This window comes from Equus przewalskii, chromosome 5 (genome assembly GCF_037783145.1).
Source record: "Equus przewalskii isolate Varuska chromosome 5, EquPr2, whole genome shotgun sequence".
NCBI classification, from domain to species: domain Eukaryota; kingdom Metazoa; phylum Chordata; class Mammalia; order Perissodactyla; family Equidae; genus Equus; species Equus przewalskii.
The window spans coordinates 37,049,686-37,073,206 of record NC_091835.1 but is presented as its reverse complement, the minus strand read 5'-3'; the positions used below and the strand labels follow the sequence as shown (position 1 = coordinate 37,073,206).

General features: G+C 41.9%; 1 protein-coding gene across 5 annotated transcripts in view; it reads right to left on the bottom strand.

Moving 5' to 3' along the window:
- Positions 1–23,521, bottom strand: part of A2ML1 (alpha-2-macroglobulin like 1) — a 74,289-nt gene that overhangs the window by 12,237 nt on the left and 38,531 nt on the right. For 4 of the 5 annotated variants that reach the window (XM_070620661.1, XM_070620660.1, XM_008540421.2 and 1 more), the window contains exons 3-26: positions 23,205–23,367; positions 22,585–22,637; positions 18,310–18,330; positions 17,342–17,501; positions 16,732–16,816; positions 16,112–16,238; positions 15,550–15,664; positions 15,107–15,216; positions 13,921–14,088; positions 12,405–12,632; positions 10,683–10,743; positions 10,297–10,442; positions 9,665–9,814; positions 9,042–9,236; positions 7,714–7,807; positions 7,202–7,319; positions 6,478–6,706; positions 6,152–6,278; positions 4,852–4,973; positions 4,215–4,266; positions 3,784–3,867; positions 1,941–2,117; positions 1,698–1,779; positions 1,182–1,338 (exon numbers count right to left, since the gene is read on the bottom strand). In XM_070620661.1, coding sequence (XP_070476762.1) covers positions 1,182–1,338; positions 1,698–1,779; positions 1,941–2,117; positions 3,784–3,867; positions 4,215–4,266; positions 4,852–4,973; positions 6,152–6,278; positions 6,478–6,706; positions 7,202–7,319; positions 7,714–7,807; positions 9,042–9,236; positions 9,665–9,814; positions 10,297–10,442; positions 10,683–10,743; positions 12,405–12,632; positions 13,921–14,088; positions 15,107–15,216; positions 15,550–15,664; positions 16,112–16,238; positions 16,732–16,816; positions 17,342–17,501; positions 18,310–18,330; positions 22,585–22,637; positions 23,205–23,367 — 3,024 coding nt within the window. Of the gene's footprint in view, positions 1–1,181; positions 1,339–1,697; positions 1,780–1,940; positions 2,118–3,783; positions 3,868–4,214; positions 4,267–4,851; positions 4,974–6,151; positions 6,279–6,477; positions 6,707–7,201; positions 7,320–7,713; positions 7,808–9,041; positions 9,237–9,664; positions 9,815–10,296; positions 10,443–10,682; positions 10,744–12,404; positions 12,633–13,920; positions 14,089–15,106; positions 15,217–15,549; positions 15,665–16,111; positions 16,239–16,731; positions 16,817–17,341; positions 17,502–18,309; positions 18,331–22,584; positions 22,824–23,204; positions 23,368–23,521 lie in introns of those variants that run through there. The other variant, XM_070620662.1, reaches the window with a different exon arrangement.

The window sequence follows — 23,521 nt, the reverse complement described above, 5'->3', positions numbered from 1 at the left end:
CACTTAAAAAGGTTAAATAGCTTGTTCAAGATTACACAGCTAATAAGTGGCAGGCCTGGGATTCAAACCCGGGGAGTTAAACTCTGGAGCTCCTGTGCCGAAACCACTAAGCTTGGCCACATAAGTGAGGGGTTTCTTAATAGACCGGCCGGCTCTGGTAAGAAGGAAGGAGGAAAAACCTCTGAGATCTTGTTTTAGTCAAGTCACGGCTTGTACTACTCCCAGGTGTATTTCACACAGTGAAAAGAGAAGAGAGAGACTTGGGGGCACTGAAAAGATTCTGCATAAGGAATACGAATGAATCTTCTACAGAGATTGTTTCTTCAATGTTCCAGATTTTTAATTCAGGTGCTGGAGCAGCAATGTAAACAACTTCTCTAGGAAAGTTGTTATGGATCTTTCTTTCACTGAGCATGTTCTGAATTGAACAAGTTCTCCTGCAGCATCACCACCTCACCCTGTGTTTGTGGGGGATGCAGGTCGTGTAGCGAACGGGCGAGACCAGTGCCTCTGGAGTCCAACTGCTGCGATTCAAACCACAGTCCTACCACTCATTAGCACTGACCTTGGACAATTTACTTAATCTCTGCACCTTAGTTTCTTCATCTGTAAAATGGCATTAATAATGGTAAACTAGTACCTCATTCATGGATTTGCTGTAAACATTAAATAATATGAAGTAAACAAAGTGCCTGGCAGAGAGTAGATCCCTCGCAAAAGACACTATGCAGCCTGTTAGTCCTCACCAGAGGAAATGGCCCTGCTTCAGATTTAGAGACAGAGAGAAGGCTCAGAGATCTTCTAGTACAGTGGTTCTCAACTTTACCAAGTATTAGAATCACCCACAGGACTTGTTAACATACAAATTGCTGGCCTACACCTCAGAGTAGATCTGGGGTGGGGGCTGGAATTCGCATTTCAAACAAGTTTACAGGTGATGGTGATTCTGCTGATCTGGGGATCATACTTTGAGAACTATGTTCTAGTAAATATTCTCATTTTACAGATGTGGAAACTGAGGATCAGACTGGTTAAGTATATTGATCAAGGTCACCCAGAGCCAGAGCTGAGACCTGAATAATACCAACTCCTAGGCCCTGGCTCTTTTGATTCTGCTCAGTCAGAGGAACAAGTCCCTCCCAGACACGGCGGTGGGCTGCAGGCCCCGGGCAGATCCGTACCTTCATCGCTGTGTGAAGGAGCTTTCCCACATTGGCATAGCAGCCGCTGGGGAGCTGGTTTCCTGCCATCCACTCCAGAGCATCCTGGATGTTCTTGTCATCAATGAAGATGAATTCTCGAGCTTGGCCAAAGCATTTGGTGACAAAGGCTGTCAGCCTATATGGGTAAAGAGGGAAACATGGCATGAAGGAAGATTTCCAGGTGAGAGTGCAATATCTATAGCTTACTCTGGTATGTGGTTCCAGAAAGGGAGTTGAGGAAACATAATGCCATAGGAGGCCTGGAGAAGGGAGGCATTAACAGGCATTAATGGGGACAAGAACTGGGGAGGCATGAGGTGAGGGAGAAGCATGAGGGGCTTGACCATACATGAGGCTGAAATAAACAGTATGAAAGAGGTAGAGGATAGAGTGCAAGAAGGAATGGGGTTAAGGGGACAGGTAGAGGAATAGTTCCATAGGGTTCAGGAATTATGTTCTGGGGTACAGAACTCATTGGGAATTGGGCAATATTACCATGTGTTTCCATTTCCATCCTGCTCCCCAAAGGCACTGTATGAGCCATTGCTGTGTTTGTACATTAGCTCCTTCTGGTACCCTGGGAAGCCAGATGTAGTTTTAGATCACAGTGACAACTTCAAAATACACCCCATGGCTTTCAAGGATGCAGGACACTTCATGGGAAAACATCTCTATTTCTTATTTACGTATCATAGGCCCTAGAGAAGGTGTTTAAGAAGAAAGATCGAACCAACTCACCTATCTCCAGGAAACCCACTGCCCGAGACCTGATTTCCTCAGTCAGCAACCCTGACTTCTGCAGGTACTGCAAGACATAGATGATGGGAGCAAACAAGACCATGTTCTGCTCCCCACAGCCACTTGGCATCTGCACCAGATTGTCTAGGTTCTTCAGGGCTGTGCCCATAATGTCTCCTAGGATACAAAAGGAGAGAAAAAAAAGGTGATGGTAGAAGAAAGAACCCTTAAGAATTATTATCATGGGGCTGGCCCCATGGCCGAGTGGTTAAGTTCGCATGCTCCGCTGCAGGTGGCCCAGCGTTTCGTTGGTTCAAATCCTGGGCGCGGACATGGCACTGCTCATCAAACCACGCTGAGGCAGCGTCCCATATGCCACAACCAGAAGGACCCACAACCAAGAATATACAACTATGTACTGGGAGGCTTTGGGGAGAAAAAGGAAAAAATAAAATCTTTAAAGAAAAAAAAGAATTATTATCATTCATTTAACAAACATGCATTAGCTATTATTTAGTGTATACCTACTCTCCAGCCTGGGAGACAACAATAAGTCAAACACAATCTCTACCTCTAAGAGCTCATAGTCAGAGAGGAAAACAATTATAATACATTACAATTAAAATTCATTATAAACAATTATAAAATAGTACCATAATATTAGGTATGTACAAGGTGCTAGAGTACACAGTGAGGTACATAGGCCACTAAGGGAAGTCACTGGAGCTGATGAGTGATGCAACAAAACCCACGATACTTAAACTCAATCTCTTAAGTTCCTCCACTGCATATAAATACATCACCCTCCAAATCACCAAGTCTCTCCCAAACACACACAATCCTATACTCATTTCCAAGTCATATCTACCGACCCGTACATGTACTTCATAAGCCAGTAAGCTTGACATAAGTGACTCATGAACATCTGGATTTTAGTCATCAAGTTCAATTCAAATGTGTAAATATGTACTGAAAGTCAACTATGTTGCAGGAACTGTACTAGGAATAGTCATGAAGAGGACATGGCCCTTGTCCTCAGGGAGCTCACAATGCAGTGTGGAAGACAGACATAGACAGCATGCTATGATACAATAAGATGAGTGCTATACCAGAGGTATGAATCAAATACAATCAAAATGGAGAAATTTTAACCTAGAAGGAATCTTGGTAGAGGGTTAAGAGTAAAGAAAGAACCTAACATTTACAGGCCTCCTACTATGTGCCAGATATAGTGCTGAGAACTTGATATTATATTTAATCTTTACACCAGTCCTAAGATAGGTTATTATCATTGTCTTACAGAAGGGAAAAGAAGGAGCAGAATTGTTCACTAACTTATTCAAGGTCATGTGGCTCATAAATGGCAGAACTGGGATCCTAACCCAGTTTAATATACTTTTCAAACTCACCCTTTTCTATTTGCTCCCTCCTTGTCCAAAGGAGTGAAATGTCCTGCCTACATAAATAAGGTTGAATCTTCCCCAAATGATACTCAAATAGATAAATTCCTCATTTTCTAAATGGTTGTTGCAAATATTTTGTCTCCCCTCCACCCAATTTATAGACCACCTAAATTTAAATACCTATTAAGCTTCAATGACCTTTAACTTCCTTTTGCCCAGACTCCTTTTTGTTTTTAACCAGAACATAGTCTGTCTAATCCTGTCTGTACTGTTACCTATAGGCTGTACTTGTCCACTATATAAAATAAGCTCTTTTTCCTTCATCATTTCTAATCTACCACACCTTCCTCAGATAGGTCCACATGCCCAACCCCACTCCTCACCTTGGCAGCCTCCCACCCCATTTTTCCTTTTTGAGCCAAGAATTTCTAGCTGCTTACCCAGAACAGTAACATAAGCCTTGGTTGAATCAGGAACAACATCCACAGGGATCTCCAAGGAGATGGATTCTGAAGCCACTTTTCCTGCGAGAGCCAGAGAAAAGGCAAAAATAGTGAGGTTGTCAAAATGAAACCATAGAAAAACTTTCCATAATCCAGGGTTTTCTGTACCCAGTGCTTTCTGTGGGATGGAGGCAAATTTTTTTAACCTATTCATAGAGATTGTTGGTGAAAACAAATTTCAAAGAGAGCCATAATTGTGTTTTACATTTTCTTTCTTCATCCTTTCTCCCAACTAACTGGCCCTGTTTGGGATGGCACCCCTAGACTCTCCTATCCCTTCGAGTCCCGTATGTCCCTCCTTTTGCCTAAGAAAATCTCCTGTTGTCTAAGGGAATTCTCACTACCAACCCCTCTCTGTGCTCACCCACCTTTTGGGCACAGCAATGAGCTGTGTGTCTTCTCCACGAGAACTCCTTCAGGCTGAAGTGAAGAGAGGCATGGATGGGTGAAAACAATGAAGATGAACGTCAGGGCAGGTGGCAGTGAAGAAACAGGAAGAGGGAAGGAAATGGGGAGAACAGGCCCTCCCTGTGCCCCCAGGATTTTCTCAGAGCTGGAGAGAACAGAGCTTCTCTTCGAAACTCAGGAGGACTCCGTTTCAATCAAGGGAGGGGCCTCTCAGTAAAATTCTTTCTGGGCAAGAGCTAGAACCAAGGACAAGTTTAGGAAACTTCTAAGAGGGAGGATTGACGATGGGGTTCATGATAGGATAAAAAAGCAGCTAATGATGACATCATGGATTCTAATAAGAGAAACTAACATTCATTGAGTATCTACAAAGCACCAGGCACCGTATTAGGCACATTCATGTAACCATAACCATCAGTATTGGTTAAGCAAACAGTTAAGGGCAGAAAAGGGCCAAGGAATGGGAAAGGTGAGCTACCTGATTGGAGTTGGAGTAAGACTGCTGTGAGAGACTCACTGGTATGGTTAGACACACACTGAACATCCCTGGGTTGGTTGCTGTCTCTGCCTCTGAAGCTAGGCCCACAGAATACTCACCTTGACCAGAACTGGTTTGATGAGTGTGTCACTCCGGCCCTTTTCTGGAACAAACCCCTTCTGGCCCCCACAGAGTTCATTGCTGTCCAGAATCTTAGTACTAATAGTAAAGTTTACATGACCTGAAAACAAAGAAAAAGAAAGGACGCATTAGCTGTATTCCCAGAGGTACCAATGAGGTCCCTTTCCATCCAGACCAGTGCTTCTTAAACTTAATGGCATATAAATCACCTGCAGATCTTGTTACAATACAAACTCTGATTCAGTAGACCTGGGGTGGGGCCTATAGTCTAAAGTTTTAACAAGCTTCCAGGTGATGTCAATGACACTGGTCCAGTGTAGTAGGCAGCCTCTACTGGCTCCCAATGATCTCTGAATCCTGATATATGTGCTGTTCTGCAATCCCCTCTCAATGAGTGTGGGCTGGATATAGTGACTCACTTCTAAGCAAGAGGATAGGGCAGAAGTAATGAAATGTCTTTTCTGAAATTAGGTTATAAAAAAGACTGCATTCTTTGTCTCAGGTGCACTCTTTCTCTTGAACCCCTTCCTCTGGAGGAAGCCAGCTATCATGTCACAAGGCAGCCCAGTGGAGAGAGGCCACTTGCCAACAGCTGAGGCCAAGAACCACAGCCTCAGTATAACAGCCTGTGACGAAAAGAGGCTTTGGAATGAGCTTGGAAGTGGATCAAAGGATCCTAGTCAAGTCTTCAGAGGAGAACACAGCTCTGGCTGAAGCTTGACTAGAACTTCAGAGACCTGAGCCAGAGGCACTCAGCTAAGCTATACCTGGATTACTGACCCACAGAAACTGTGTGATAATAAACATTAGTTCTTTTAAGCTGCTAAGTTTTAGGGTAATTTATTAAGCAGCAGTCGATAACTAATACATCTGAAGACCATACTTTGAGTTGTAAGGATTTAATCCAAGAGCAAATGATATTTGATAGGGTTGTTGTGATGATTAAATGAGTTAATATACATAGAACAGTTAGATAGTGCCTGGCCCACAGTAAGCGTTGGATTAGTAACATGACCATATATCCCTTGTCCCGGCATAAATATCAAAAGCTCCCCCTTTCACACTCAAATAGTCCAGTCTGGATAATTTTTTGGTCATCTATCAAAGAGTATTTCTTTATTTATTTATAACATAAACTTAGGAGGGGGGAAACAGCGGCAAATAAAAAGAAGAGGAAAGAAGAAACAAAGCAAATGCAGCAGAGAAAAGGGTAGAGTTCTCAATCACTGAGCTTTCGCTCTGTGCTTTCCTTGCCCATCTACCAATTCCTTCTGTTACCTAATTTGACAGCTGTGATATTCCAGTGATAGGTTTTTGCTTCATCAGCACAGAGACAGCTGGAGGCCTGAGAGTCTGTCCACGATTCCACCTGGTACTCATCTGATTTAGCCAGGTTAGTCTGAACCTGAAGAGCATATTTAAGAGATAAAGGGTATGAGAAAAGGAGATGGCACATAGAGGCTTAGGAAAATTTGGGGGTGGAGACACTGACATCTCATCACTTTCCCAGGGAAAACTGGTATTCTTCCAGTTTAGGGACAAAATTATGGCGGGGGGCTGTGGTTCCAGGGCTGACATTTGCTTCTTGTAACCCCAGCTCTTACCCTGATGCAGTTCTTTAGATAATTGAAGATGGTGGCAGTAAGACGAAAGGATTCTCCACGAACTACTGAGTAGGGGAGAGTCAGATCAACAAAGAATGGCTTGAAAGCAGTTAGTCCCATAGTGGGTGAAAGACCAAAGCCGCTGGACTGGGAGGTGCAAAAAGTCATGGCTTTCCACTCAGTGATGGTATCAGGAACTGTGACGTGGACAGCCTCCTTCCCTGAGTTACTGTGAGAACACAAGAACCCAGGTGAGGCAGACAGCAGGAGAACTAGAGCATTTGGGAATTAAGCTACAAATTCATCTACAGAAGTGAATTTTTTTTGTTGTGCATGGGTGAAAAAGCAGAGGCAACTGAACTGGAGGAACTTGTGAACCTCAGAGTGTGAATCTTCGGGTGAATGAGGATGTACAAATATGGGAGAAGGGGGATGACGGAATCTGGGGGTGGAGTAGGTGTGGGTGGGCACCTGTGTGAAAAATATCTGAAAAAGGGACCAGTGCCCTCTGAATCTGTGATGCACTGTGTAAATGTGAAGATGGGTGAATTTGTTTTGAGTGATTGTATATGTTTGTTTAAGAATTCAGGGAAAGAAACAGGTTTCCTTACCCCTACTAAACTTTCTTGGCTTGAGAATTAGATTCATTAGAAATTATTTGATTTTGAGTTCTCTGCTGACTCCACACTGTATAATCTTGCTGTACCTTTGAGGCATCACTTACCCAATAGGAAACAGTTCCCAGAGCCAAGTCTCCGGGAAGTACTGGCGGACCTGAGAATCCTCTGACTGAAGTGATGAAGAGGATGACTCAAAAGCCACTGGACGAATTTTATCACTTGCTAAAGAGACCAAGAATAAGGGACTTTTGGGAAACAGAAGACTTCTGTTGTGAGATAAATTGAGGCAGAGGGACTATCAGCAAGAAATTCAGAGGAAAGCAGAGAACATCCAGTCAGACACAAGGAAGAAGGACCACTGAGGAACCGACTAGTCATAATGCCATCAGGAGGAAGTGACAGACAAGGAGGCTTGGCCAGGGAATGAATAGACAAGGACTTCAGGCTTCAAAAGCACCCCCCAGAGAGAGGGGAAACCGCCTGCATCTATGACCCACAACCCATTATCATTCTAAGGCTAGAGACTCAGTGCAAGAACAGGAAGCAAAGAAGGAGCTTTAGGACTTCCATGATTCTAAACATCTCAGTGAATTCATAAGCCACAGAGGTAGCTTACCTCCTCCTGTTACCATGCTGTATTCTGGAGACCAGTAACTGCAATCCACTGGCTTCTTGATTTTGGCATTGGACAGAATTTTCAGGCCCATATCCTGATAGGCACCAAAGAGACCAGAGAATTAAGTGTTAAGTCCCCTCCTTTACTACAAGGGCTACAGCCTAGGAATTCTACCCTCAAAGGGTTGAACCAAAACATTCTTTTCCTATTAATTATGGTTAATAGGAGACTGGTGGTTATTACCTAATATGCAGCATCAAGATTGGTTCACTTCTGTTCCTGCTAGTGTGAAGGGCTTTCAATTAAACTTATTTCATTGTGTGATCACTACAATAAGTCTAGTTAACATCCAACATCATACATAATTACAAAAAAAATTTTTTTCTTGTGATGAAGACTTTTAAGATCTATTCTCTTAGCAACTTTCAAATATGCAGTGCAGTATTATTAACTATAGGCACTGCGCCGTACATTCTATCTGCATGACTGACATTCTAGAACTGGAAGTTTATACCTGTTGACCACAGTCACCCATTTGACCCACCTCCCACCTCTGGCAACCACCAATCTGTTCTCTGTATCTATGAGCTTGTGTTTTTTTAAAGATTCCACATATAAGTGAGATCATATGGCATTTGTCTTTCTCCATCTCACTTATTTCACTTAGCATAATATCCTCAAGGTCCATTCACATTGTCGCAAATGACAAGATTTCATTCTTTGTTATGGTTGAATAGTATTCCACTTATTTTATTGTTAAACTTGTTCAATGCTTCTTCTAATTATTAGTCACTGTGTTCTTGTTATTTGATTTAGACACTGAAATTTCTGAGGAGAGGGACCATATCAACTCAGTCAATTCAACAAAAATACACTGAGCATTGTGATGGATTAGGCATTAATGAGAATAAAAAACTGAACAAGACATGGTACTTGACCTCAGAGACCTCCTGGTCAGACTTGGGCCACAGCGTCCCAAATTTTTGCTCATAAAATAGGTGTATTATTTTTAATAATAATGATAAGAGACCTCTGGTGTACCTTTTCTTTCTCCTTCTTGACTGATCCCATGGAAATCAATGTTTGGGGACCACAGAGAGAGGAGGACTACGTGTACAGCCTCTCACAGTGGTTCTCTTCCAATGCACCTGGGCAACTTCTTCAAGCATAAAGACCAAGAGAGACTACCTTACGTATCAGGAGTTTCTTTTAAGATTTCATCCCTGTCTGTGTCCATATGAGTCTCTTTGCCTTTTAGATATGGACTTTTCTTTCCCCCCTCCCACCACCATTGTTTCTATAAGAACAAAATGGGTAAGAACATCTACCTGGAAAAACCCAAAAAGGTCCGTGCCTTCAGTGAACCAAGGCCTCCATATAATCGGATGCTCGCTCCAACGCCCCACAGACATCGGCCTAATGAGGGGTTGAGGAAAGTCCCACGGACCAGACGCTGGACATTCATCATGTTCAGCCACCTGATAGGGGTAGTAACCATGCCGGAATGGGAATATCCCATAGACCTGAGATAAGAGAGGATAAGGAAATAAACCATCAATACAGTGAAATCAGTTGAGAAATTTCTTTCAGATTCTGGTGCCACAATTCACTACTCCTGCATTATTTCTCTTCATTAGTCCAGAATTCTTCCTATTCCACCATAACCCCTTCCTTACTTTTAAAATTTTAACCTTTACCTCCCCTTTTTGCATAATCTGTCACTCTTATCTCCTATTTCATCTTCTTTCCTTATCTCCATGTCTATATTAACCATTCCTTTCTCATACCATCATTTCTACCTTCATTTCCATACCAGTTTTTCTACCACTTTATGGTGGTCCACTATTTCCCTAAGACTGTCTTTCCCACTCCCTGAAATACATTTCTTATTCTAAAGCAGTCAATTGTCTTTGCTAACTCCTTCTTCCCATCCAATTAGAAGACTACTCACAGAGCTGTTGCTCAGCTCTCTCTCTGGTCTAAGTAGTAAGACACTCTCATCTACGGCCCGGACTGCACACAGGGAACCAGGAGCTGCCTGAAGCTGTAGTTCCACATCTGCTCCTGGAAGCTGCTGGGAAGAGGAGAAGCCAAGGGAAACCTGGGGAAGGGAAAAGTATAACTTGAAGATCAGGTCAGCCTGGAGAGGAGGAGAAAAAATGTAATTTGGGTTATCAGCCGATAGGCCCCAACTATGGTATCCAGCCCACTCTTCACTTTCATACTGATTTTCGTTTGTAAAGTGTAGCCCTTTACAACCAGTGTCTTAAGATAGAGTTGTAAAAAGTGAGCAGCACAGTAGAAGGATGTAGAAAGTTTAAAACACAAAAAGTAGAAAGAAAGAGAACATATGGAATAGTTATATTTGGAATAGCTATATATGTGCTTTCCCAGCATGACTTTTTAAAAAGAAGGAGGAGATAGATTTCAACAAAATGTACTAAAGATATAAACACAATACAACATCCAACTTCAATATTATCTTCTCATTTCCCTGCCCCTGCCTTATCTCCAACCCCAGCATATGCAAGATCTCACACTACACCCAGATCTTTTCTTCACCCTCCTCAATTGCCGTTTTACCTGATTGTCAAAGCATAGCTCTACTGAGAACTGAACTTTGTCAGCTATAACACCTCCAGTGGGAAAAATGGCATAGATCACCAGGGAAGGATCAGGGGCTAGTCTGGAACTGAAGGTCAGTGAAAGAGAGAAGGAGCCTTTCAGTCCTGCAAGAGAAGAGGGAATATACAGGGGTGAGAGTGCACACCCACCTACCAATGACATCCAACATGTGTTTGCACTTCTCGCTGGGCCAGATGCAGGCCTCATGGTGCAAGTTACTTCTCATTTTCCTATTCTTCTATGGTTATTGTTAGTGTTCTCTTCTCATTGTTTCTACTTATAAGACCTGTTTCCTGGAAGTTCAAAATATCCTTTTTTCTTCTAACAGAAGCATGAACACTCACCTTTCTTCTTAGAGTTCAAGTGTTTCTGCCCCTCCATCTCCAAATTTCCTTTCCCTGTTAACTAAAGAAGAGAAAAAAATCATCAACAGCACAGTAGTTATGGGAATTTAGACTTGACCCTGCTTCTGGAGCATCCCTGCATCTCTCCATAACGAGACATTCCTTTCACAGTTCCAGAGCCTGGATCAATACTTCATGGAGCATCTTTTGCTTGTCAAATGTCGGACACTGCCAACAGTCCTAATGACTCTTCCTCCACCTAAAATCCACCCTTACAACCTTTTTTTATTATCACTTAATTCAAAATGCAATGAAAGTGAGTGTACCTTAAACTGTCTTGAGTCCTCCTGACATTTGACTCTCTGGAGGAACAATCTCCTTTTCTAACTCTCCCTTCCTGTTCACTCTCACTTGAAACTAAATTCAGTGAAATTGTTTCTAAGCGGGCTGTCATCTCAGACTCCAGTCAAGGGCTGCATGGCCGGCTTCTCAGACAGCCATCTGACACTCAGCCCTTCCACACGGATCAATCCAACTCTGCTTTTCTCCTGGGCCTCCCCACACTTCTGTCCTGAAGACAGGGCCTGCATTATCACTCTGACTTGCTATTTTCCACCTACACCTCCTCATTCTGTTGTGTCAGGATGATTGTTTCAGCTTGATGAAGACACTGAATGATAGTAGACACTGGAATGATTCAGTGGGGAGAAAGTCTCTCAGAGACTTTGAGAAGATAAGAGAATAAAGAGACTCTCGACCATCAAACCTGAGGTTTACATGAGTCTAATTCTTCACTATCACCAAGGCCACCAGCAAAGCTGCTTATCTTTGTATATTTCCTTCAGGCTACAAATTGTGATTTTATTCCTCCAACAAGGCTGCTATCAATGTTAATTTTAACCCTATATCATCTATTAAAAGTATTGACCAAGGAAACACAGAATGAAATTTATTCTGACTCCTATCCCCTCCTCACCTTCCCTCCTACTCACTCACCCAGCTCCCTTTCAGCCCTGGCCAGCAACAGTTTTTTGTTAATTCTTTGTTTTATTTCCTCACACAATTTCCCTGGGCTCCTTCTCACAGTCTCTTTATTCTTCATTTGTCCCCATCTTTTATACTTACGCCATGCAATACAGTAGCCACTGGCCACATGTGACTACCAAGCCCTTGAAATGGGCTAGTTCAAACTGCTTTAAAATAAAATACAGGGGCCGGCCCAGTGGCGCAGTGGTTAAGTTCGCACGTTCTGCTTCGGCAGCCTGGCGTTTGCTGGTTCGGATCCCCAGTACGGACCTATGAACCACTTGTCCCCCATACTGTGGCAGGAGTGCCACATATAAAGTAGAGGAAGATGGGCACAGACATTAGCTCAGGGCTAATCTTCCTCAAAAAAATAAAATAAAATAAAATATATATTTTGAGTTTCAAAGAGTTGAAACTTAGCTGAAACAAAGAATGTAAAATATCTATTTTAATAATTTTTATATTGATTTCATGTTAAAATAATCATATGCTCGATATATTAGGTTAAATAAAAAATATTTTAAAAAATAGTTTCAACTTTTAATTTTTTTAATGTGGCTTCTAAAAGTTTTTAAATTACCTATGTGGTTCGTATTATCTCTCTATCTAGACAGGCTATACACCTTCTCTGGCTCACTCTCCTCATCCCCTTTTCTTCCTGACACACTTTCACCAATCCTTATTTCCCAGCCTCACATAGTAGGAGAAGATGACTTCCTGGTCAGGGTTCACATCATCCGGATCAATGTAATAATCCACCAGCACTTCCTGCGGCTGGCCACATTCCAAGATGCCACTTAGTGGGCGGATGCCAACAAAGCTGCGAGTTGTGTTGTAGAAAGGTCGCAGGTAAAGGTAGGCATTTTGGTAGTAATGATGCACCTGTTCTGGCTTATATTCCAAATCTTCCATTTGGAACCTGCCCTAAGAAAAAGAGAGAGAAAAAAGTCCTTTTAGCATGTACCCCAACCATATTAACCCCATGGATTTGTTATGATTTTCACGTAGATCTCTCACAAATCTTCACTGCCTAAAAATGGCATATATATATGTCACTAGAGGTGCAGCCAAGGATGTTTGAGGAATCCACTAATAGTGGTTATGTGCAGCAGCATTTTGGGATGTGAAGGAGTGAAATAAGGGCTGAATTATAGTTGTCAAGTGATGGAAAATTGAGGATGATATATCTTCACACATCTGATGCCTACGAGATAGATAAGCATGACTGAGATTATATAGAAATTAAAGACTATATCTCAGAGACAAGAAAACTGGGTTTAGAGGATAATAAGATTGAAAATGATTATCTCTGAGTGATTGAGTGATGCCAAGAGTAAAGAAATAGTTAAATTAGACACCATGCAAACAATATGTGTTTAGTTAAATAGTATAGCTGAATGGTTGCATTAATGGTTCCAACTCTTCATCGCTCCTTGCATCAACATCCTTTACCATGTAATCTTACAGTGCCCTCTCAGTCTAACTGTGGGCCTTCCATGTGACTTGCTGTTGGGAATAGGATGCTAGCATATGCTAGATAAGCAGAGGCTTGGAAAAGCCTTTGCACATCCACTTTTGCTCTTGCATCTCATCATCGCCATGAGAAAACACCTGGGCTAGTTTGCTGGAGCATGAGAGACATGGGGAGCACTAGCTTATAGCCAGCTGATTCACAAACATATAAGGAAGTGCACCACGGTCAGCAGAGCTGCCTAGCTGACTACCCTAGATGCAGGAGCAATAACTGCTTCTTGTTGTAAAATACTAAAGTTTTGTAGTGGTTTGTTAAGAGCATTGTGTGGGAATTGATAACTGATACAAGCCCTCCTTATAAGTTGTCCAAACTCTAAAGTTCACTTCTTTGCCATTTTTATGAGTAATAGGGGAAAGGGGAAGGGAAATAGGAGGAAGAAGATGACCCTGAACCATTTTTTTCTCCCTACTCTGACTTCAAATATAGGATCAGATAGAGATGGGGATAAATTATAAGATGAATTAGTAGAAATAGGAATTTTGATCTGAAGCATCCCTTATTTGATTGATATTAAAAACAAACAGGATCCAAGAAAAAGTGTTTATCAACTGAAGAGCAGGACTGGTGAGTGAGGGAGTTGGAATTTCAAATGGATGTGTGGGGAGAAATAGAAAAATTTTGAAGTTTTCCTTCAGGGAAGCCTTCCTTGCTGGAAAGCCGGTCCTCCCCAGTGCTTACCTCTAGAGAAATGTCTGTCCCATTCCAAGTAATCGTATCCAACTGGAAGGGAGCGAGGCCATCATTGTCTGTAATTAGGGTCTGGTTGGTGGTTCCATTTATGCCTTTAATCACCAGAAACACTGAATGACTCTTGAGAAGGGAGCCATCACGGCCCCTGACTCTTATCTGAGGGGTGAAGGTCATTAGGACATTAGAATTAGGTTTGGAGTAGGTTCAAGTATGACATAAAGTGAAGTGATCACAGAAACTCTAAGAGTACACTTCAGGAATGAGTTCAGAAAAAGGTAAATGTGACTCAAGGGTTGGAAACTAGGATCTATGAAGAACTGAGAAACAAACAGAAGTAGATTAGCCTGGAGCAGAAGCAGATTTGCCAGGAAGCTAATGAAGCTTTAGGGTGCTTCATTTGCACAGGCTCTTTCCAAGGTTCTGTACATTGTTTCGCTTTTGTTTTCTTCAAGAGACTCCCCTTCCCCTCCCAAATTGTATAATTCTTAGGCTCTAAGAAACTCTGGATCTACTCTCGGTCTAGAGAAAGGATGACTAAGAAATAAACGTATCTAAATATGTACAACATTATTGTGTTGACCAGTTGTTTGGGAAGTGAAGAAAGGGGTAGATTGTTAGGCATCGGAAAGAAGGCATCAACAAAAGAAATTTTAAAATCTCTAAAGAAAATGCTTAAGGAGCTACAAATGGCTCTCTGTCAAGGAAAGTTTGATATTAACCATGCCTAGATGCAGATGCCCAGACTAGATGATTTCTCCAGATGCTTGCAGCTCTAAAACTCAAAGATCTGTACAGTAGAATATGAGCCGCTGGCACTGGGAAGGGCACTGAAGTCACGTTAATATTCAAGGCATATCTCACAGGGGATTAAGGGCAACACCGTGAAGGAGTTAAGAGTACTTGGGATGCAGACTGCCTGAGTTTGATGGTAGTTACCACTTACCAGCTGTATAACCTTGGGAAAATCACTTAACCTCTCTATGCCTCAGGATCCTCACCTGTAAAATGGGGCCAATAATAGTGCCTACCTCATAGGATTGTAAAGATTAAATAAGTAAACACATATAAAGTACTTAGAACAATGCTAAGTTAGCCATTATTATATGTCTACAAGAAGGAGTCAACAGTGGGTGGTTAAGCATTTTTGTCTGTGCAGAGACAAGTTTCAACATACCTTCCCACTGAAGGGGAAATTGGGGTGATAAAAATTATTGGTGTCTTCAAAGCTCATTGATCCCATTTGTGAAGAAATGTCTATCTCCTGTGTGGTATTGGCCTCCACTCCTGCAGAGGGAAACCAGACATATGATGATCTAAATACCTGATATCCTCAATTTTATGTTTAACATAAAATCCCTGAAAGGATGGTGCCACTGGAAGTACGAAGCTGAATGTATTTCTGGCCAAAGATCCAAACCAACTCCTCTTCTCCAAACTTTTGGGGAAATAGGTAGTGGATGGCAGATTGGAATCGAGCATTTCCCTTTGACTGTGAACTAAGAATACTAGTTCCCAAACACTAATGAGGGTAGGTCTTGAATCTTCTGAGGAGGTCTGTCCCTGGGACAGTCTTTTTTCATTCTCTTTTCTTAGTAGAACAAGGAGTATCCCACTTACCTGTCCCTTCCTCCACCACAGTAGCCACAATATTGATCCTGTGGCTATACCTATAACTAGTGAGGTTGAAGGTGGACATGTCCACAGAAGCTGAGAAGCATCCTGCTTTGTCAGTCTGGTGAGGCAATCAGAGAGAGAGAGAGAGAGAGGATGAACAACAATCTCAACTTCCATTTCATAATGTACTGTAGAAGGAAATAATTTCTTATTTCTATACTTTAATTTCTCCATCTTTAAGATAGAAAAACTCTCCTGTAACATGAAGTATACACCCACACATATATAATCATGTCACAACCTTGAAGTTCCAAAATATGACAAGGGGAAAAGAAACAACCGTAGAATAGGAAAATCGTATCTCCCAAGGGATTAGTACAAGGCAGAATCTAAAAGACTTTATTTGTTTAGGATAAAAAAGACTGCTTTGTGCTTTGGAACTGGGGTAATAATCAAACGAAATGCTTTCTACTTTGGGCTTTCACCACTCTTCTATATTAGTGCCTGCTTATTTACTCTTTAGGACGTGTGAATAGAGCTCCTTTTCTGCATCCCATTTGCTCACCTGTCCAGAGATGTTCCTGCAGTTGTCGAGTAGCTGTTCCTCTTCTGCCTTTGGGAACCAGTAATTATGTGCCTTTTGACACGCTGATACCTGCACGGCCCCCAGCATGGGCTTTCCATAGGTGTACCTAGCCCAGAAAAGCACGAGGAGTCAGAGTTGGGAAATTTCACTTGAGATCCAACTCTCCTCCCCCAAACACCCCTTTTCCTTCCTTCCCACACTCCAGCCTCTGAAAGTAATCTAGGAACCCCACCCTTCTCCAGCTCTTTTTCACTTCCCTACTTTACTCAAAGCCTTAGAATATTGCCATTACACAATAAGTACCATCCAAAGGACAGAAACAGTGTCTTTCTTTTTCCTTACTCCTATTTTCTCCATGGGATTCGATATTGAATTCTGCACAAAGTAGACACTAGACCAATAACACTGACTGAGTGAGCAGTGGAAAGTAAGAGCAGAAACACAATTAGAAAATGTGTTCTTGGAGAAGTCATGACTAGACTACATAAAATATCCCAAGTTTCAACCACTACGTCCATAATCCCTCTCCCCATAACACTCCCTCATCACATCTCTCAATATAGCTTTAATCACCACCAGATCCAGAGCTTTATTCTTACCTGCAACAAATTTTTACTAGGAAAGATTTGTCCACCACTGATAACTGCTTGGGTTCCACGACCTCCAATTTAAACTTCGGCAGCACTGGAGAGAGTGGAAAGAGAAATAGAAAAGGAATGGGAGAGGGACTTGACCATATAAGTAGTGAACAGAAGGGTATAAAAACAGTGATAATCCGGGGGCGGCCCCGTGGCGCAGCAGTTAAGTTCGCACGTTCCGCACCGGCGGCCCAGGGTTTGCTGGTTCGGATCCCGGGTGTGGACATGGCACCGCTTGGCAAGCCATGCTGTGGTAGGTGTCCCATATATAAAGTAGAGGAAGATGGGCATGGGTGCTAGCTCAGGGCCAGGCTTCCTCAGCAAAAAGAGGAGGATTGGAAGTAGTTAGCTCAGGGCTAATCTTCCTCAAAAAAAAAAAAAAAAAACAGTGGTAATCCAACTAATTAGTTAAATTAAAGGGGCATTGTTAAGGTAAAACTCCTGAAGTTATTAGCTGGTTTAGCACTGATTCAAAAATGAGTAAACAATCCCTTCCCATAGAAGATTTTACTTTACCTTTGCTGATTTTGAGACAAGATTATGTCCAACACTTTGACCTGCTCCCACCTACCATATTCTTCCACACTGAAGGTGCCAAAGGTCTTGCCCTCAGCCACTGTCACTGTATAGGTGCCCAGCGTTGCCTCTGGTGCCAGTTGGAAGGATAGGTCGACGATGCCTTGCTCGGGCACCACTTCCAGCCATTGTGCAATCCTGTTGCTATTCGGATCCTGTGTCCATTAAAAAGAAACCTCATGATGTGCCTGCCTGTTTGATTCCCATTCTGCACTGCAAAAAGTAGATAAAGAAGTAAAAAGCAGGTAGAGAATCCCACCCATTGTTCATGACCTGCCATGGTCTGTGTCCAGGAAGAACAGCTCCCTGTGCTATTTATACTTTTCTTTACCACTGAATGAGATAAGTTTTCCTATAGGTCCAGCCCTCCTTTGGGAAGAAAAAAGTCCTTGTGGATTCAAGTGATCAGACTGAGTCCTTCAAGGTGTTATCACCAGTTTCAGAAAGTAGGCTTTAGAATGTACATTACAAAGAGTGTTTACTCTTCTTGGTCCCTATTACAGGACAACACTGAGGGGATTGATCATAAGACGCCTGAAAGATAGGTAATTTAGCAGAAAAATGGAGGGGATGCTGTGGGGAATTTGTCTTTCTAGTCCCTTTCTTTCTAAGCACTTCTCACAGGTAGTCATGTCATATTCAGCTCTTGAGGGTCTTCAACAATAGCCCTTACCAAAGACTAAGAGGAGTACAGAACCAAGGCTAGCTTGGCATGGCACAGAGAATTACAGGAATGAGAGTGGGCAGGTTAGCCACAGCAGAGGTTGGTGTCCTATCTACAGAGGTTTAGGACTGAGTGAACGTGCAGGCAGAGGCTTAGGAGGAATTGTGTGTCCTCTGGGTAGGGCAGAGTCTCAGGCTCTCGGCCAAAATCTGAGTTGTTTCTGACATCAAAGTTTAGCACCCAATTCTCATTCCTACTTCACCCCAAATGAGAGAAAAGAAAAAGAAACTTCTGCTTACCTCCAGTTCCACTATGGAGTACTGAAAAGGAAAACCAGATAATGTGAGTTAAAGGAGGATAAGCAACGAGGATAGGCTTGCTGAAACCAAGAAGTTCACAAAGGACTCTTTCTTTTTCTGTTGCCCACTCCTTTCTTTCTAAATGGTTCTTGTGTGCCCTGATAAAAGTAACAATGGGGCAAAGGTTTATTGGCTGAAGGAGGGAAGAGAAGAGATTTCCTCAAAGGGATTATTAGTCTCCAAAAAATTTGAACAAACAGACTCTCAGTCCCTTCAGCATCCCGCAGTGCTCTGACTGAGCTCCTCCACAGCACGCCCTAAAAGATGTCAGCACCTGGAGGCCCCCCAGTGTTTCAACCTCTTCTTGGGAGCCAACTGTCTCCTGGTCTCCTGCTGCCTGAACGCCACTGGGCGGCAACCTTACTTTCAAGTATTGCAAAACAACTTCAAAAAATTTTTTTTTGTTTAAAAGAGTTCTATCAAAGGATCATGTCTAGTTTCCTGAAGAAAATGGTTTTACATTAAGTTGGAGGGAGACAGGTCATTGAGCTAGGTGTCAAAGTGTCACCTCAAAGTTATTTGTTAATTTCAAAGGGAAAAAGATGTACCCTTACTTTGGAGAAATTAGGCCGTCACCTCCTTAACCAAGTGATTAAATTCATCATCATTAATAATGGCCCACCTAACATTATATGCCACCTGAAGAGACATAGTTGAGATTCACAGCATTATTTAATAAGTATTTTTGCCAAAAATGTTTAGCTTCAACCTAATTAAGACCTCAAACGTAATTCCAGAAGATAGAGGAACAAGTTAGATTACATAATAAGGAAATAACAGACAAATAAAAAGTCAAATATTCAATGAGACAACTAGGCTTCCTCAAAAGTTAATGTTATATTCCAGAAGGGGGAACACTCTATAAGTCACATAGTCTGATCTTTCTCTCTCTGTCTCAAAAAACAAAAGTCTACATAATGAAAAAATAAGGGTTGGGGGCCAGCCCCATGGCTGAGTGGTTAAGTTTGCGTGCTCTCCTTTGGTGGCCCAAGGTTTTTCGGCTGCCCAGGATTTCGCCAGTTTGGATCCTGGGCGCAGACATGGCACCACTCATTAGGCCATGTTGAGGTGGCATCCCACATGCCACAACTAGAAGGACCCACAACTAAAAAATATAGAACTATGTACCTGGGGGATTTGGGGAGAAAAAGCAGAAAAGAAGAAAAAAAAGAAGATTGGTAACAGTTGTTAGCTCAGGCACCAATCTTTAAAAAAATTAAAAAAAAAAAGGAGATTATTTTAGATTAAGATAAATTTAAAGGATATAAAAATCAAATGCAGGGGCCAGCCCCGTGGCACAGAGGTTAAGTTCGCGCATCCCACTTCGGCTGCCTGGGGTTTGCCAGTTTGGATCCCAGTGCGGACATGGTACCGCCTGTCAAGCCATGCTGTGGTAGGCGTCCCACATATAAAGTAAGATAGGCGTGGATGTTAGCTCAGGGCCAGTCTTTCTCAGCAAAAAGAGGAGGACTGGCAGCAGATGTTAGCTCAGGGCTAATCTTCCTTAAAAAAAAAAAAATCAAATGCAATGCATGAATTTTATTGGATCCTAGTTTTAAAAAAACCTCAACGTCATTTGGAAAAATGGGGTTAAATGATATTAAATAATTATTGTTCATTTTCTTAGGTGTAATAATATTATGATTATTAAAGATAGTATTTTTAGAAGATGCATGCTAAAGCATTTAGGAGTAACATGATGTCTGCAACTTACTTTTAAATGATTCAGAAAAAAATGATAGATTAAAACATATACGGCAAAATGAAACAAATGTTGAGTCTTGGTGTTATGTTTGAAAATTCTAACAATAAAATGTTGAAAACAAAATAACTGCTGAAGATAATCTTTCTATGAGAGAATTATCTTTTCGCTATGTTTTTTCTGTTTGTATAAGATGTTTTGATTTTTTTAAACTATAGTAGTTAGAATTTTACAAAATCATGGCCAAGGAAGTAGATAATTAGAATGTCTAGATGTGAATATAATTAAAAACATGACTAGACACCGTATTATTATGGGATTCATGGTTTTCCAATTAGAATTACATACTTGTAAAAGGACTTGCCACTAAATGAGATTGAATGCTGGAATTTAGATATGGGGTCTCGGAGACGGTACAAAGTTTGGGTCTCACTTGGAAGGGAGAGAGAAGGAAATCAAGATGGTGCTTGCCTTTGATTCTTGGGCCAAGTACCATGTGATGCCAAGCAGTGATGAAGTAGAGCATCACTACACACAAACATCAGCCTTGGTATCAAGGGTAATGCCAATTCTTCAGAAAAGCCCAAAAATGAGAGACAAGGATCAAGGCAAAATAGGACTTCCATAAACCCGGGGCTATATAGACAATAAGAAGGCAAATATCACTGAGATTACTACGGATTGCTATGAATTCCAGAGAAAGAATACTTCCTCAGAAGACAAAGTACTTTTCTCAACAGAGAGTCAAGAATCGGGGAGCACACCAGTGAGCCAGAAACAAGCTCTGGAAGGAAACAGGTGTTCAACTAAGAAGATAGCATTTCCAGCTGGAAGCTGCCTGAGCTTTCTGAACAAACGGGTGTAGCAACCAAACTAGACAGGGTCACCTAATCTCAAGTCTACTTTAGCTGCTTGAGGATAAAATATTGTGTTCTGTAAACTCATAATGTTTGTCCCTCAGTTTCTTAGTAAAATTCCTTTTGTTTAATTTCAGTGTTTTGAACTGGAGTTTCAAATTGGAACTTAGAGGGAGGAGCTGGCTAGAAGAAGGGAGTGGGGAGGAAGGAGTAATTTTACAAGGGAAATAGAGAGTAACTATGGAGCACCTCTCAGTAACCCCGCTTAATTTGAGCAAAGATAATGTAGCAGGGGTAGTTAGGAGATCAGCCTCCAGGGGGCAGTAGAGTCTAACACAAGTCATAACTGGCTGTGGCCACACTTTGATCCTAGCATGTCCTCTTTTCAGCTCTGGAATCAACAGTCTGAAAAGAAAAAAGTACTTAAAATTATACTAAACTAACAAATAAAGGATACAAGTGAGAGGAAAGAGAAGCTAAAAAGATTCTAAATTGAGAAAGAAAATACAGGCTTATCTCAGAGATATTGTGAGTTTGGTTCCAGACCACTGCAATAAAGCGAACATCGCAATAAAGCAAACATCTCAATAAAGCAAGTCATATATATACTTTTTGGTTTCCCAGTGCACATAAAATTTACATTCACACTATACTATACTGTAGTCTATTAAGTATGCAATAGCATTATGTCTAAAAACACAATGTATATACATTAATTAAAAAATACTTTATTGCTAAAAAATGCTAACCATCATCTGAGCCTTCAGTGAGTTGTAATCTTTTTGCTGGTGAAGGGTCTTGTGAAAAAACGCAATATCTGTAGAGCACAATAAAGCGAAGCGCATAACACGAGGTACACCTGTAGTGGTGGAGAAGCTCATAGCTTCTCTGTACATGGGGAAAGGAAACAGAATCTCTGAGAACGTGGAGATGGAAACTAAAATAAAGCTTTTCCTATCTTTAAAACTTTCACTTGAATACGTGGGCTGTGACTGAAGGAGAAAGACAGCGGGGGTGTCTGAGAGGTAAGTATTTTGGAAGTATGTGGCCTGAATGGAGATCAAACCTTTTCTAAGGCTTACAATTCTAGGGATTGAGCTGTTCAAGGAAAATTTAAGTATTTGCCAGATGTTATCACATTTTTTACCCTTGGTATTTACCCTACGTATTTTTTAAATGTTGCCTTAAGAGAATTGTCTATTTTATAAATTGCCTTGCACCATACTAAAAAAAGACAGCGGGGGTGGATATTCTTATTTCTTCCTTTTGTTAAATATTCTCCTGAATTATGTCTTAATATCTGAACTGCAAAGCCAGTTCATTCCAGTTGGTGTCATTCCTGGAGAGAAAATCTTGAAGTTTGCAAAAACTCTTTTAAAATGACAGGGAACGTAATCCTCTCTCAGGAATGTGAACCTAACTGACGTGAAGCTATCACAGCTGAGAACTAGACATCTCTGCTTGTCTTCAGGCAGACAGAGGCTAGGAGGATTCAGACGTGAACACCCTGAGGCTAGTACTTCAAGTCCCACATGCATTCTGCACCCCAGAGGGCCTCACCACATCCCACCCTTGGGAAGAATCTCTTCTCTTTCCCCCATTCTCTCTGAGTCGGCCCTGCTCCTTTCCCTTTCCCTCCTCCCACTACATTCTCACCTTGTCGTTCACTGGAAGAAAGTTGCTGTTCAGGCTGACAATGCGGAAATGCACTAAAAGGGAACGGGCATCATTAGCAAAGGGGATTTTCCCCTCTCGGAATCTTTCTTTCTTCCACTCACACATACTTCTGAGTCAGCAAAACCCCATCAGGTTTTACTTTTTTAAAAAAACCTAGTCTGAAAGAGAGAGAAAGCCCCAAAACAGTTTCTCTTCACAGTTCCTGGCTTTGAAACCTCAGAACTGAATGCGCCTCTAAGGAAGAAAGAACAAATACAAATAACAGGAGCTCAGCCAAATTCCCTTGAGGCTCTCTTATGCATACACAAGCAGCTTGCTACCAGACCCAGCAATCCAATTACACTCGCCACGTTCCGTTCCAGGAGAAATTTGTACTTTTGTTTTACATACACACACACACAGTAGCAACTCTATCCACTCTTCTTTTGCCTGCGTAACACGGCATATATTCAACTCCCGTAACACTCCATCCCTCCAGACCTTCCTCTCTTCTGCACTCCTGGCCCCATAGGCCTACCGCCAAACCACAAAGCCCCTTTTTACGAGTCTGTGCAACTGTTCCCCCAGTCTTTTGTCTAATCCGTAAGTGTGCCTTTTACCTCGCTGCCCCGGGTTGTAGACAGGTTTGTCAGTTTGTATAAAGATGCCATTCCACTGCCTCTGAATTAGAACCTTTTTCTTCTCCTCAAAGCTGATGTTTTTTCCGGTTCCCGACACCCGGATTGTGGCCACTTCTTCCGTGCCACCAGCAGGAGGGGGTACCTGATGAAAAGAGGGAAGCTCTGGGGAGAAGTAGGAGATTGGGGGAACAGAATCAACTGGTCTCAACCCAAGAGTGGGAGAGTAAAAGGAATGAACTGAGTTAGATGGAGTAGCGAGGGTAGAGCCAATACCTGCTGCCAGGAAGAATGGAAAC